Source organism: Alexandromys fortis, unplaced genomic scaffold (assembly GCF_014885135.2).
Source record: "Alexandromys fortis isolate MF-2015 unplaced genomic scaffold, M_Fortis_MF-2015_v1.1 scaffold_9, whole genome shotgun sequence".
Lineage (NCBI taxonomy): Eukaryota > Metazoa > Chordata > Mammalia > Rodentia > Cricetidae > Alexandromys > Alexandromys fortis.
The window spans coordinates 11,583,893-11,600,579 of record NW_026067892.1 but is presented as its reverse complement, the minus strand read 5'-3'; the positions used below and the strand labels follow the sequence as shown (position 1 = coordinate 11,600,579).

Below are 16,687 nucleotides of genomic sequence, written 5' to 3'. Positions count from 1 at the left end.
ATGCACATATGCACATAATAGAAGATAAGGTCATTAAGAAAATAAAATGCTTAGAAGACAAACTTAGCCAATGTTTTGGAAGGTCTGTAAAGTAATAACTGTCAAACATTGAATAAATAACTTTTAAATGGCATATAAAGGGAAGTTATCAATTTACATATATCTGAACAATAGCATCAAAATGTCTACAGTAACCAATATAGTGTACAGATTCAATGAAATTTCAAACAAAACTGTGTGACATTTTCCACAGAAACCCAACAAATCCTCTTTGATGTCAGGAAGCTATAAAATGTTTCAAAGAACTAAAACTTCTTTAACAAAAGCTACAAAACTGAAAATACCACACTTTATAATTTTAAGCTATATTAAAAAGCTGTTCTGATCAAAACATTAAGCTACTAGTATAAAAAGAGACCTGTTGACTAATGGAGCCAAATAGAAAATTAAGAATTTATACTAATGTGCATGAACTCCGTTTTTTATATTATTTACAAAGAATACATACTATAGAAAGGTTTCAATAAATGGGATTTTAAAAAAACCTGAATTTCTCTTATATAAAAAGAAAAATTGGACATTCCCTTATACCATACAGAAATTAATTCAAAATAGATTAAAGACTTAAACATAAGATCCAAAGCTATAAAAAGAAGAAAACATGAAGTAAACATTTGACAAAGATATTAAAAGTGGATTTTCAAATTTGACACAAAAATACAGGTATCAAAAAGTAGATGAAGACTGCATTAAAGTGGAAGGTATCTGCATAGCAAAATAAATAACACAGAGAAGCATCCTTAATGATGCAAAAAAAATTGTAGAACATATGTTTATAAACATTTAAGAATCCCACTAGCAAAATACAAACAACCCAATCAAAAAATGGACAAGAACATAAATAGACATTTTTCCAAAGTGGACGTCAAAAATACCTACAGATATAAGAAATTATATAAGATGCTCAACATCACTAATCATAGAAGTAAAAACCCACAATATCAGCTAACACAATTATTAAAAAGTTGAAAGAAAACAGTTATTAGCAAGCATATAGAATAAAGGAATACTTGTACCCCATTGTGGGAATGTAAATTGGTACAAGCACTATGGGAAAAGCAACACAGAGGCGTCTCAAGATAATAGGAGAAGAGTTACCCTATGGCTCAACAATTCCACCACTGGACATTATCTGAAAGCAAGAGTATCTTGTAAATATATTTGCATCCCCATGTTAGTTTACAGTATCATTCAAGGCTGAGATCTGGGGAGAGCTTGAACATCTATTGGTTGGTGAATATGTAATAAATTATTATTCACCTTTAGAAAGGAGATCCTACCATTTGTATGAACATGAATGGGTGCTGAGGGCACTATGCTAAATAAAGTAATCCAGATCCAGTACAACGAACACTGCAAGACCTCACTTATATGTGAAATTAAACAACAAGAATAACAACAAAAGCTAAAGTTAGTAGTAGAGTTTTGGTTATTTGTGATGGTAGAGGAAAAGAGAATATTGGTTGTGGATTTAAGTGAGTATTGGGACCTATGTATAAAACAGTGTTTGTAGATAACAGAAATGTGTGCCATAGTTGGAATTTGCCCCTACAGCAGATCACATATGCTCCCATGAAACATACACACACACAGCTGAAGCAAATGGCATGATAATAAGTTTGTGCTAATCATTTTTATAAATATTATATACTTACATATCTAAACATGATCAACATTAATTTTTATTTGTCAGTCATAACGCAATAGATCTATAAAGTTTTTAATTTCAAAAATGAAAGTAATATCCTGGGGCAGGGAATAAAGGTTGAAGTTCTAGCTCATTGCTCTCATGGATTCAATAGGATTAGTAAAACTTGCTACTTCTTCCCTCGTTTGTGCCCCGCCCAGTGTTTGTCATCACCTTACATTCTCCATCTCCAGCTTCTTTAGTCTCTTTCCATTCCCTCATCATACTTATGTCTCTGCCCACCATCAAATATCCTTAATTAAAAAAATAGCTTTGCTCGAACAAGTTACTATCCAGATTGTTATTATTTATTCCACTGTATATAAGAAACTCATCATAAACTGGGAAGCGCTGGAGAAGTGTTTTTTTTTTTTTAATCAACCCCATTTACCATTGGTCCTCATAAAACTTATCCCCAATCTATAGCTTTCTGATTCTTGTTCTTCCAAAGTCATTTCAATTTGGTAAGGGTTTTCAAAACACTAAAATATCAAGGCCTTCTTTCATCTGCACCCCCTTTGATAGTTCAGGATTTTATTTCTGCTGAACCTCTGTAGTGCTGACCTCTTCTCGATCTCTGCCTGCCTGTGAGCTTACCGCTTCTCAACTCTAGCCCCTGTTCTGTCCTCTTGGGGGTAGCTATTCTTTAAAGTCCGACCTTTGACTTTGTGTTCTTTCCTGGTTAAAGCTGTTTCCTTGAGGGATTCATGCATGCTCATGAATTTTAATCTCTTCTCCGTGCTTAATCTCCCACCTTTATTTTCAGATTCCTATTTCTGGCCCTCAGATCTAAACAAGGCATTGCCCTGTTTCCAGGTGTCTAACAAACATGTTTATGAACATTCTTGTCATCGTTACTAATTAATTATTTCTCCTCTGATTGGTTCGCTTTCTGATTTTTCTCCCTGATAGTCATCAGCATCATTTTTTCTATGTCCCCTGTTTAATCTGAGCCATTACTAAGATCAGTGAATGAGAACAGTTAACCGGTACTTCTTCTTCAGGATATTACAATGCTGCCACTTTCTGTCATGATGCTGAGATAGCTAGCATCAGGCAGTCATAAAACTGCAAAGTAGTGTTGAAGGTTAGTCTGTTTTATTCGATGAACAGAATGGAAGGAAACTAGAGACATAGAAAGATTATTACAGTTTAGGCAAAAATTTGAGGCATTATAGGTTAGGAATTATTATAATTAGGGTTGGGAAAAAACAATAGATAATGATAGTGACATTGCAGTATTATCTTTCCAAAATTGTCAAAAATATGAAAATTGTCAGTATTTTCTATAATAGTTTGCTTATTTTGTAATACTCATGTGTAGTACTATATATATATATAAAATGCCATAAGGAACAACAGTTGTATGATTCCCCAGTATTTAAAATCAAGTAGCTTTTTTCCAGTGATATAACAGTAGATTAAAAGTGTAAGCAAAATCTTTAGGTATTGTTATTCTAAGTTTACAAACAAATAAAGCCAAACAAAACTGGCCCATAGATCAGGTTGTCTTGAGCCATCACTAGTCAAAATTTAAAGGAGTTTTTGTTGATGGAGGGATTTTGGGATGAATGGAGTGGGGAAATGAAGTCTTCCTTAGGGATGAAACTGTTCCGTGTTTTCTTCTTCTCCTCAGTGGTCCTGCTCTTTCTTACTCATCATCTACTGCAGAACAGCATCTTATTCAAGGGCATCGACTTGACTAAGTTCCTTTTGAGAAATCTTGGAAAGAAAGTCTTCATGATGAGCAGAGGGGTGGGTAAGTATATAGTGTAATAAGTCATAATGTCATAATTTGCCTCAAATTACTTTTCTTGCCTTCACAAATATATTTATATAGGTTGTGCTTTGCCTTATGCTAATAGTGAAGTCATTTTGTTTCAGGGGATAAAGGAATGGCAGAATAGGGTCTTGACTTGTACTTCCTATGGTAGCACAGGCTGCCCACCAAGTGCTGGGATTATAGGTGTAAGCAATTTTGTTCTTACTGACAAATAGGACCTTTGGTATATTCTAACATAGTTCAAAACTGCTCCCCAGAACCACTGGTTTTGTGTCTCTTTAAATATAGCACAGAGGTGGCCTGGCAGCAGATCCTGCTTTGATTGTACTGTTGGAGCAGTGCAATATATGTCTTCTCTCTTAAAGACCCATTCGTATAAGGATGGCTAATTTAACAGTCACGTCTGGTCTGAAGACTTTGTAATATCTTTGTATACAAAACTATCATACCGTATTTAGGGGAAGTTCATTTGCCAGACCCTTTCTGAACTAGGCCTTCTTGAAAAGCCTAGAATTAAAAAGTGAAATTTTTTTAGGTAAGTAGAACTCAGCACACACACACACACACACACACACACACACACACACACACACATACACACACACATGGGGGTAGAGGAAAGGAGAGAGGGAGGGAGGAAGGAAGAAAGGGAGGGAGAGATTATTGACTGATGTGATGAAACAAAGATACTTTCCTATCAGGATTTTTTTCCTACTGCAAATTATCACTTTTATAATACAGATAAGTGAATATATACTTGTCAAGGTGAGATGTCAGTAGCTATTCATAGGAGGAACTTTAAGAAAGTGGAAAGAGTGAAGGGTATATAAATAGATGATTATTACCTTTTGCTGACAAGACACTCTGTTTGGGGAATACATAAACGAGTCATTATTGTTCCAGTATGTGTTTGTGTATATTGTGTAACATTCATAAAAGTGTTAAATTTTTCTCAAGATTGGTGAACTTTTTCTTTTGCTACCACCTTTCCTCAACATAAACCATATTCACACTAAGACAAGTTGCATGTGGGTATGTCTAACATGGGAAAACTGTTGCCTCTTGAAGTAGTGTGTTCTACTTTAAAGAAAAAACAAGCTAATCATCTTGTCATATTGAGTCAACATTTGATGACTTATCTTGGAGGCACAAGAACACTTAAATATTCTTATATCTATCTCTGTCTTTCTCTCTCTCTGTCAGTCTCCCTTTCCTCTTTTCCCTCTCCCATCCTTCTCTCCATCCATCCCTTCTCTCTATGTCTGAAAACTTCTCTTCTGACTTTCTTTTCTCTAGATGAATTCTTTGCAGATACTGCAGGCTGTCTCACGATTGTGTTTTTGTTGCTCTCTGAATGTGCTCTAGAGTTTCATGTGCTAAAGACACAATGTCTGGATCTGGGCACCATAAGTGGAGGTGGTCTGCTGCCTGTAGAGCAGCTTGCAGCCGTCTGAACTGTTTAATTACAAATGCTTTTCAGCTACTTACCAGTTTTTCCATATTCAAAGATTATCTTCAGTATTTGTCAGTCTGTGACTGTTCATATTCATAGTTGATAAAAATAGCTTTCTCATTCCACATAACAGTCTTCTGGAAGTTTTGTGTTCTAAGCTGAAAAAGTAATGCCAGCAGGTCTCACAGGCGATATTAGAGCTAATTATGCCTAACATATGAAGATTACATAAATGCTACAGTCTAGTTATATTTCATACAGTATCTTGATTATTCTATAGCTAAGACTTTTAAATCAGCCTATCAAGATTCTTTTTAGGACAAATGTCATATACCCACAAAGTATTACTGGCTATGCACATTTTGTGGGACAGATTCTGAGTTAATCCTCCATGCTATGGAAGGTGTTGACAGTCCATGAAATGCAGAAAAGAAGTCTCATTTCACATATTCATAGAGCAGGTCCCACAGACATCTGTGGATTTAGCTAATGCTACAGTCTAGATAAAGAAGACTATCCCATTGATCTCTCAGATGGTGCTTCTCTTACAATACAGTTTCACATTGAGTTTGATTTTCCTTTACAAAAATGTTGTGCAGTTTAAATAGTGATTTATCTGCCTCACAACACTGAGTTCTCAATAGTAGTACTTCTTCCTAAGACTGCGGAAGAGGAGGCTGACTGATATGAGTTCAGCCGAGTCCACTGTTTGCAAAGTTAGCTCCAGAGCAGACTGAACATAGTTCATGCTTGCCAAGCACTCCATTGCTAATTCTGTTGTCCTGGTTTCTGCTCCACATTAATTCCCCCTTTTATGGGTATATAATCGTCTATGGATAATTTTCTCATCTTTCATTTCTTGTTTGATAATAGCTAGGTAGATGTATTAAGGCAGGAAAAGAGAACAAAGTCAAACAGAAAGATACTCGTTGGTCTGCTGTAAGCTCCCAGGAGTCAGTTTATCCTGTCTCTCCCTTAAGGGCACCTTCACACGTGTGAAACCAAACAAGTGTTATTAAAGATCTACACCAGTGTGTCTCAGTCAGGTTTGTCTGGTGTCATGTGAACAGAACAAACCAAGCGTTTCACTTCTGTGTGCTTGTGTGATAGTTTTCCCATGTCTTGAAACCATCTAGGGCTTTGTAAAGCACAGCGTATGATGGCTTTGTTTCAAACCTCCATGTGCAGCAGTTGACGGTATAGTCACACCTGTGGGTAAGCAGCCATATCTGTACAAGCCAGAACCAAGGATTGATTTTTTTCCCCCTGACACCTCACAAGTAGGTAATATAGGTAATAGGGATGTGTTAAATTTGCTTCAAAGTTTCTATTTTGTGCTTTGTTTCTCACTCTTCAGGCCTGTGTGTTTTATACATACAATGGCTTCTAAGTGGAGATAGAAGATAAATTTATTGAAAATTTTATATGTCAAAGTTTTAAGATAATTTACAGCTTACAGTTCTACTCTAGAAACTTGGAACGTATCTATTTGCTATCCCTCAACCCACAAACCACAGAAACCTTCCCCTCTGCTCTACCTCCTTCTCTTTTCTCCTCTCTCATAGTTGGTAGGTAATGGGGAGAAAATCTGTCACTTCATGGCCTTGGCTTAAACACTAAAATCAACAAATGCACTCTCTACTTGTTTGAAAACAAAGTTTAACAAATGTCTTTAGTTCTTACGGCAAAGCACTAAGTGCTAAGAGACTGGCAAGTAGAAGACTTTATTCTGAGCCTGAATACCTGTGAGAGGGAATTTTACCTTCACGCAAACAACCTACTTCTCCTAGTTTGTTATATACTGAAAATATTGGTTTTTAGAAAGAAGGAGACCATAATTCAAATGAAAATGTATAGAATATGGCATCATGCCTTTGGTACACTCTTTTAAAAAATATTTCCATAGTACTGAGTTGTTTTAAGACAGTATAGTTGACTTGTCATTCTTAGTAAACATATACTTTGAGGGTATTGATTTAGGGAATTGCAAATAAGGAGAATGAGAGAAATAGAAGAACATTTCCCCCAAGTTATTTGTAAATATCGATGTTCCAGATTTTTAGAAGAATAGTACAACTTAGAGTAAGACAAAAAGTAGCAGGAGCTGCAGCAGAGGGAGTAACCATTTCTGCACAGGAACAAAAATGACAGATCAATTTCAGGTGGGGAAAGCTATCTGAATAAATACTCATCCCGAACACTGGAAGGACAGTAAGCTAAAGTGCCGTGATGCTGCTCTCTTGGCTGCACACTGCGCATGACTGCTGCTGAGTCAACCACTGAACTCTGGAAAGCAGTGGCAGTTCTCAACCTGTGGGTTGTGACCCCCAGAGGGGTCGCATATCAGATGTCCTGCATATCAGATATTTACATCAGGCTTCATAACAGGAGTAAAGTTACAGTTATGAAGTAGCAATGAAATAATTTTTTTGGTTGAGGGGATCACCATAACATGAGGAACCGTATTAGAGAATCGCAGCATTAGGAAGGTTGAGAACCACTGCTGGAAAGGGATATGGAAGTCATTCCCTGAGTGACCCAGACTGCCTTTTCTCCAGTGGAAGAATTGGGAAAGCTGCATTCTTTTATAAAAAGTATGCATGTTGTATATGCAGTGGCTTCTTAGAGTATGAGATGGGGTAGTAGACAATGTACCATCTTATTTAAGGAAAGACCTTGTGAGAGCAATAAAATACCTTCATATTATTTCTCAGATTAATTCTCTGCTATTTTATCTAACTATAAAATCACTCAAGTTGGTCTAAACATGCTGTTATTTGAAAATCTGGGTTTCTGAATATTGCTCCAATTCTGGTTGATTTTGAACGCATATCTATCATATAATTACTGCATTTTTCTTTACCTACATACACCTGTAATGAAATATCTTATATTAACTTTTCTATTTTTAACTTTAATGGGTTTTTCATCGAGACATGCCTGAATTTGTCTATGAGATTTTCAGTTACTTCTGTGTTAAGCTTTATGCTTATGAAATATGGAACAGTTTATATATCTTCTTTAATACATTATGATATTATAACATTATTTTCCAAGTAACTCATGTTTCCTTGCCTGAGTCATTCATTCTCCCAGACTTTGCTACCAAATCATCCCCCACACCTTATCCTGCTCTCTAGAGTGACGGTACAGTTCTTTAAATATAAGAATGTAGCTAAATAATTTCAATATGGTAACCTTTTTAACTGTTAAAAATACCTGAACATGAATTCTTTTTTTTCTAGTGGTAGATATTGGATCTAGGGCTTTCTATGTGCTAGGCATATACTCTACCACTGAGTTGTATCCACAGCTTTGTTTTAAACTCTTGTTATGTTTTTTTTTAAGACAGGATTTAACTAAGATACCCACGCTGGTCTTAAATTCCCTAGGTAGCCCAGGCAGTCCTTGAACTTGTGATTTCTTGCCTCAGCCTACATTTATGCACATGCACACGCACATACACACTAACATACAGTCAATCACACACACATGCACACACGTATGCACAGAGAGACACATACTTTATATATATATGCATATATGTGTATGAGAAGGAAGGTAAAAGTGTGTATGTATGCATATATTCATTTTTTCCTTCAGTATGAAAGAAATAGAGGTGTAGTTTCACAACTAACTGTTAGAATTATTTTTAAAAACACACATTTTCTTTATCCATTCACCTATTGATTAACATGTAGGCTAGTTCAAATTTCTTTCTGTAATCAAGGGAGTGTCAATAAATATGGATGTGCAAGTATGGAAAGGGGGACAAAGACGTGAAGAAGGTGGAATATGCTTGCAAACCCCATATGAAAACAATAATCCATGAGTTAAGTCTAAGAATTAAAATTTTTTAAACCCACAAAGGAGAATCATGCCACAGTTGCCTTGTTTCCAAAGAAAGAAACACCAACACCCATCCGTTTTCAGCTTTTCCAATACTATGTGCTTTCTTGAATTGTGACTTGGTCACTTATGGTGTGAAAATGGAATTGAGTGGCTCCAAGATTGAAAAGACCCATGCTTTCTGCATCCTAGTAGCAGAAGTATTGGGGCTTATAAAACATGCTTACTTTTATTTGAAATAGAATGAGTTTCCATTTTTATTTATAATACATGGATATACCTATGTTCAAGTTCTTTGGGTAACAAAAAGAAATCCCATATTGCTAAGGTCAACCTAACTCAAGAGCCTCAGCTCTCTATGGATAAAAATTCATAAGCTACTATAAACTGTGGCTGACCCTAGAGTTATCGAAAGTAAATTTATAGAAAAACAGAGAATTCGTGAGAGTTAAAGTACTCTTAAAATAGCAAATTGGAAACTTTAAACTCAAGTAATTTCCTTGATGATATTTACTTAATTACAGTTTTATAGTACCTGTTGAAGAAGTGATGAGCCATCTATCTTTAGAAGAATTAATGTAGGCTATTTGCATGTGTAATGGGTAACTAAGAAAAAGAAAACCTGCAAACTGATAATTATGCTGGTGTTATTTTCTCTAACGTGCTACGGGAAAGTAACTTGATCATATAATGACTTGTATACGGGAGAAGCATCGGATGTGGATTTTGCAATGATTTTAGTGGCATGCTGGTAAGCTGGCACCTCACAATCTACTTTGCAGTATTTACAAGCTCTTGAATGATAGACACTCATACAGACTGATTTAACAACTAGCCCCCCTCTAAAAAAAATCTTGGACATTGGTAATCAGAGCTTTTAGCACATTGAATCCATGATTCCATGTCTTGCTTACTTTTTCCTGATGATGAAGATAAATGAAGTAGATTAATTACACTAACAGTTCAATTCTTCATGTGTCATGCATGCATAGCCTGTCCATATTGTAATGACTTCCCACTGATTTCTTGGGTCCATCCAAGAAACTTTGCCCAATGATATGGTAGTATTTATGCTACAAATGGAGGCTTGAAACAACTCCTACTATTTTTACTTTTTCTCTTGAAAGATGATGTTACACTGAAGGATAAAGTGAAGAAATTGGGGGAATATCTTTCAAAATCCTGGCTTATGTGTCAGGATAAGACTGCTTAGGTGATAATGAAAAAAAATCTTAAAGTAACTCAGGAAAAAGTTAGGATCAATAAAAAAAATAAAAGGCAACCAAAACATGGAGCATAACCCACTATAAAGTTGAAAGAGTTGAAATTAAGTATAGATAATTGTGAATATGTGTATTCTGTATGAGACTCGGCATTCCTTCGCAGACCAAAAGAGTTTGGGAGGCCATCATCTCAAACACAGAGGTCTGCAATAAAATTCTCACGTCTTAGGGAAAATGTATAGTGCCTATTGTTGTAGAATATTATTTTAACTAGGCAAAGATATGTTACTTTTGTTTATGCTGCAGACTATTACTTTAACTGTGTAAAGGTGGTTACTTTTGTTTATGTTGCGTTTGCTTAATTACAAAAATCTGTTTTACTTTGCCTGCCCCAGGCACCTGATTTGTCTAATAAAAAGGCAATAGCTGAGCAGGAGAAAGGATAGGCGGGGCTGCCAGTCACAGAGAATAAATAGGAGGAGACATGTAGGTCCAACAGAAGAGAAAAACAAGAGAAGATGGAGGAGAGAATGAGGAACACACTAGGAGCAAAATGTCTGGGAGATGCCAGTCAGCCAGACAGAGAAACAGTGAAAGTAAGATATACAGAAGTAAGAAAAGATAAAAAGCTCTGAGGTCAAAGGTAGATAAGTAGAAACAGACTAATAAGTTAAAAGAGAGAGCCAGAAACATGGCTAAGCTAGACCAAGCATTCAAAACTAGATAAGTCATGATTTGGGAGCTGGTTGGTGGCCTAAGAGAAAAAGCCTGGTACAACCTATCATTGATTACTTTATATACGACTTTTGTTCCTTGACCTTATTGCCTGCAGCCATCTGAACATCAGTGATCTTAGAGGAGCACTCCAGCTAGCGCAGGTTGACTTTTGACAATCCAAATGTCAAATTTTCAGGAATTTTTGCAAGCTGGTTGCTAAATACCACCACTACTAAAAATTACATAGCAATAACTAAATGATAGGTACATTAAGATTATACTTATACTGCATCATCTTCCGATTGATTAGTTTTTGTATTCTTGATGTGATGTACATCTATTTTTATCTGTCCTGAGATGGTACTGTATAATAGAGAGAAGCTGCCCATCTCTTCAAGCTCTGTACAGTGATGTTTGGTTGGCAGTTTAAAATAGCCATAGTGGAAAATTGGCTGGCTAATACTATAAAGCAGAGATTCCCTGTCCTGGGGCCAGTTGTTAGGCCTCTACTAGCACACCAATGAAAAGCTGACAGACCATCGCTTCCACCTCCCGCAAATCCTGGGCCTTAGCACTATGCTATTTATAGTACAGTAGAAATGCATTTAAAACATGACTTCCCAATAATTGGTGTTATTGTGGAGAGCCACATTGCTCAATAAAAGGTCCCAGAGTCTCAGACAGATGATTAAATAGGACCATTTTATTTATGACATATCCAGAGATACTGTTTCCCTTAGCTGAGACAAATTAATCACTGGACCTCTATTCTTGACTTCCTTAAACTTTTACCATTCCTCCTCTTAGAAATTTCGGTTTTTACATTCTTCATTAAAGTCATTTTTAGGGCTGAGGAGATGGCTTGGTTAGTCAAATGCTTGCTGTGATAATATGATTTTTGGATTTGGGGATAAAAGTTTGGATCCCCAGTACCCACAATTTTTGCTGGGCACAGCCAAATGTATAGCAGTAAGTGGCGCTGGAAAAGGGCTAGCTGAGACCAGAAGATTTTTGGAGTTTGAGTCCACCCAAAAAACCCCCAGCAGGTTCCAGACTCTGTGAGAGACCATGTATCAAGGGAATAACATGGATCGTGGTATAACAGGACATCCAGTATTCTCTGTACTCTGCACACTTGAATACATGTCACATGCAGCTACATATTTATGTGCATATGTGCACACACATACACACTTCACACACAAATGGAGAAAAAGAATATCTAAAGCAATTCTTATACTTAATATGTTGAAAAATCTCAAACATTGGGGCAAGAACATTCCAAAATACTATTCCTCAAATTCTAACTATTGTAAATATTACATGAACTATTATAGTTGAAATCTAAACCAACATGATGTAAAAGAAAAATTCATCTAACTGTACTACATACAAATGAATTGTTCAGTGACCTACTTGGATCAGTAGGAAAGACAGCTAATGATGTCCTATGAGAGCAGGTACCCACTGGCCATATGTAGACAAAGTCTTTAGGATGTCCTTTCTAGGATAAAAAGCCACTGGGGCATATTTGGCTTATTAAAAAGTATAGTAATAATACCTTTAAATGTGAATAAAGAATTGTGAATACTTACTTAATAGTTAGGATCCCAGTGGAGATGGCCCTAATTTTTAAACATTTCCCAATTATTTAATGATTCACAAGTAATTATGGGTGAGATTGCTTTGATGTGAGCTTTGAAATAAAAACCATGTAAAGCAAAGAAAAATTTAGTGGCATTTTACAATATCTAACCAAAATATCAATGTACTATATTTATTTTTGTTATAGGCTGTTAAGAAACTCATTAGCTACTACTTTAATCTATTTATATTCTTTTCTTCTTCAGAGATTTTAAATAGTGCCTAGTGGGCATATGTAAATGGAGACTGTGTTTTCATTTCCTGGCCACCCAAACTCAAATAATCACACAAAACTATATTAATTACAATGTTGTTTGGCTGATGGCTCAGGTGTATTCCTAGCTAGCTCTTACATCTTAAATTAACCCAATTCTATTAATCTATGTATCACAACGAGGCTGTGACTTACCAATAAGGTTCTGACATCCTTCCCATTCAGTAGCTTCATGGCATCTGCCTGACTCTGCCTTCTTTCTCTCTGCATTCAGTTTAGTTTACCTGCCATAATCCAAAGTAGCTTCTTTCTTAACCAATGGTAATAAAACATATTCACAGAAGATAGAGGGGAACCCCACATCAGATGTATGTAGTTTTCTAACTGATATGTTCCCCCACAGTCAAAATTATGATTACTAATTGAACTCTGATACTTGTGAATCTTACAGGTTGTTACTCCAGTTATGTTACTAATACCTAACACAATTCAGATATGAAAATACCATGCTAATTCATTACCATTACTGGTTTATGATGACAATACAAGAGTCTCTCTCTCTCTCTTTGTGTGTGTGTGTGTGTGTGTGTGTAGTGCCTACACAAATCCACATGTGTGAAAGTACACGTGAATGTGTGTGTCTGTGTGTGTGTGTGTACACGCGTGTGCGTGTATGTGTGTGTAGGGCAGAGATTGACATCAGGGTGTCTTCCTCAGTTGCTTCTCCATCTAATTTTTGAGATAAGGTCTCTTGTTGAACTTGGAGCTTACTACTTTGTCTAGACTGACTGGCCAGCAAGTCCCTGAGATCTGTCTTCCAGTTCTTGTGTTTCACTACACCTGGCTTTTATGTGGATGCTGGGAATTCAAACCCAGATCTTCAGACTTAACAAAGCAGGCTATCTACCTTCTGAGACATTTCCATAGCACAATGTTAAGAGGTTTTCATTGTGACACAAACTCAACTTTTGTGCTAAAGTGCAAGCTTACCTTAGATAATAAAAGCCATAGATAAGAAAGATCCAGTTTGGAGTCTGCTCTCTAAATACAACCAAAATGATGTGTGGTTAATGTGGAAGAGTGAGTTGTGTCATTGATAGTGAGTCTCTTTTCTTATTCCAGGCATTTAGTGCAGAGAAATTTTAATTGCTTAATTTGTTTCACCTACTTGAGTCTCTTATTTTTCCTTACCCTACATCAAGTAGTAATCTGAGTAAAAAAGAGGAAAACATCTTTTATAGATGTTTTAAGAATGTGAGACAATGTGCCAGAGTTATCTGTCAGTTTAGTGTTGCTAGAATTTGTTTCTCTTAGGTAATCAAATAGGTTTCTTGTAAGGCAAAACTAAATGTTTCTTGAAATTCAGTCCTTTATGTGCATATTTGTGTGTGCATTCTGACGGTGTGTTAGGTATCACACACCAGGATCTTTTCATTGCCTAGGAAAAGTTTGAGTAAAAACACAGTATCAGTGTCTTAGTGAGGATTTCTGTGGTGCAGTAAAACACTACAATCAAAAGAGTTTAATTTCTTCCTATCACTCTCAGATCATATTGTGTCACTGAGGAAAGTCAGGATAAGGTCTCCAGGCAGGAGCTTGAAGGCAGGAACAAAGCAATGGAGAAATGCTTTTCACGGGCTTGCTCTTCATAGTTTGCTCGGCCTGCTTTCTCATACAACTCCGGGTCACTTGCATAAGGTTGGCACACTATGCACAGTAAGCTGGGTCTTCCCACATTGACCATTAATCAAGAAAATGCCCTACAGACTTACCTTACAGAAGCATTTTCTCAATTGAGAATCTTTCTTCTCAAATGACTTTAGTTTATCTTGATTTGATAAACTAACAAAACCAGCCAGGACAATCAGAGATAGCTGATGGTCTGACACCTAGTTGGGAGAATAGTTTAATCATTTAAAGTCACTCTTCGCTAAAATCAACTACAAATATACCAAAAACCCCAACAAAAATATGAAACTTCTAGAAGAGAAGGTAGGAAGTTGTTACAACTTACAAGCATAGGTAATTAGGACTTCATAATAGGATTATGGTCACTCAGGAAAGAAGCCCAACAGTTAACAAACGGGACCTCTTGAAATTGAAAAGTTTCCACAGAGCAAAGGAAACAACTCACTGAAGAGGCAGTCTATGAAATGAGAGAAAACCTTTGCCATCTGTACAACTGACAGGGGATTAATGGCCAGAATACACTAAGATCTCAAAAAGCAAAACAAACAACCCGACAAAAATGGGCTGTAGATACGAAGAGAAAATTCTCAAAATAAGATGCACATGGCTAATAACCACTTACAAGTCTTCAACATCCTTAGTTGCTAAGGAAATTCAAATTAAAAGTACTTTGAGATTCCTTCAGAATGACTATGAGGTAGTCATCAAATAACAAATGCTGTTAAGATCAGGGAAAGGGAAACCCTTATCTCTATTGCTGGGAGGGTAGACTCATGCAGCTATTATGGAAATCAGTGCAAAAGTTTTTTGAGAAACTAGAAATAGAACATCCAGATGGAGCATATTCATTAAAGATTCCATATCCTACTACAGATATCTGCTCATATGCGTTCGTTGCCACGCCATTCTACTCACAACAGCTAGAACTGATGGCTGGATGGTGATAATATGATACAGATACACAATGAATTCCATTCAACTGTAAAGAAAATTCACACCATGAAATTTGCAGGTAAATGGATGGATGTTACTGGAAAAGATCACACTGATTGAGGTAAATCAGACATAGAAAAACTGCCCAAGAAGTGAATTTTTCTACATGAACTTCTTGAATCTTGTTTGTCCCTCTGAGTAGCTTTGATGAAAATAATGGAGCACAGATGATGCCACCTGAATTAGGATTATCAGGTGTAATGAGAACATCCATTTCCTGATAGACACTGGAATCTGGTAAAGCGATCCAGCTGCCTCCTACAGTACCACACCAGAAGGATGCCTTTCTAGCCAGAACGGTCCAGCCATCACAGCTGAGCTGCCAGGCTTGACAGTAAAGCCATTCAGACATTTGAACCCAACACTAGCACGGCCAAATGTGACTCAGAAATCAACAGACATGTCATCTGAATATAGCCGCAGAAGAGACCACAACTAATGTCACACGGAGAAAATAGGCCACACAGCTGTAGTCTATGAATTCCTCAGCAAATACACTGGTTGTCACATTAATTCACTAATTTGGGGGCACTTCATAATTCAGCAACAGATAACAATGTACACAAAGACTCAACCTAAATGTCATCTTGGCCTCTGACGTCTTAATATGATGGTGTATGAACTTTATTGGTATTATATATTCTAGTTTTTTAAAGCATTTGGATGGGGCTGAAAGAATACAACTTGATTGTTATTTTTTTTTCTATTATTTACTGAAGGCTCATTTTGTGTAGGTGCTACTCTGTACATCCCAGAGCTGAAAATACTACAACAAAGCAAACATGGGATCTCCCTTTATAACTTACATTTGAGTAGGAGCATTAGTTATTCTAGAACACAGAAGCTCAAATTCAATATAGTACCATAAAAGCAGATGATGTCAGATTATTCAAACCACAGGCCTTCTGACAAACACTTTGCTTGAATCTGTTTTATGAACAGGTTTTATCCAAACAAATTTGCAATAAGAAATTAAGGAGCATTTTAAACCACTCTTGAATTTTAATGCATCAAGTAAGTTTTCCAAGATAAAGATAACAGCTTTTCTTCCATTTGGGGGCATAAATGTCTTTCCTTTCAGTGTCCCCATTATTACATCAGACACTTGACAAATGCTCTGCAGCTTTTTGTCAAGAACTGGCTAACAGGTCTCTTGGTGTTGGAGCAGGGAGGAATGTTCTACGCAAGTTTAATGAATTCTACAAGAGTTTGCACCATCTTGGAAAGTGTCACTTAGCTTGTCAGCAAGGGATGATTAAAATCTGTCCTTCTAGTCCCTAGGCCTCACTTCACCAAGACTTCGCAGAGTAAATGCTAGTTTTATGCACCACCAGATAGAAGAAACCCTGATCCTAGAAGGGTCTCTTGTGCATGC

The 16,687-nt window shown here is 36.5% G+C and overlaps 1 protein-coding gene across 2 annotated transcripts in view; it reads left to right on the top strand.

The window, feature by feature from the left end:
- LOC126500470 (uncharacterized) overlaps positions 1 to 16,687 on the top strand; it is a 106,212-nt gene that overhangs the window by 5,233 nt on the left and 84,292 nt on the right. For both annotated transcript variants that reach the window (XR_007591356.1, XM_050140412.1), the window contains exon 2: positions 3,384 to 3,506. Coding sequence is in view for 1 of the 2 variants with exons in the window: in XM_050140412.1 (XP_049996369.1) it covers positions 3,384 to 3,506 (123 nt within the window). In the remaining variant the exon portion in view is untranslated. The remainder of the gene's footprint in view (positions 1 to 3,383; positions 3,507 to 16,687) is intronic.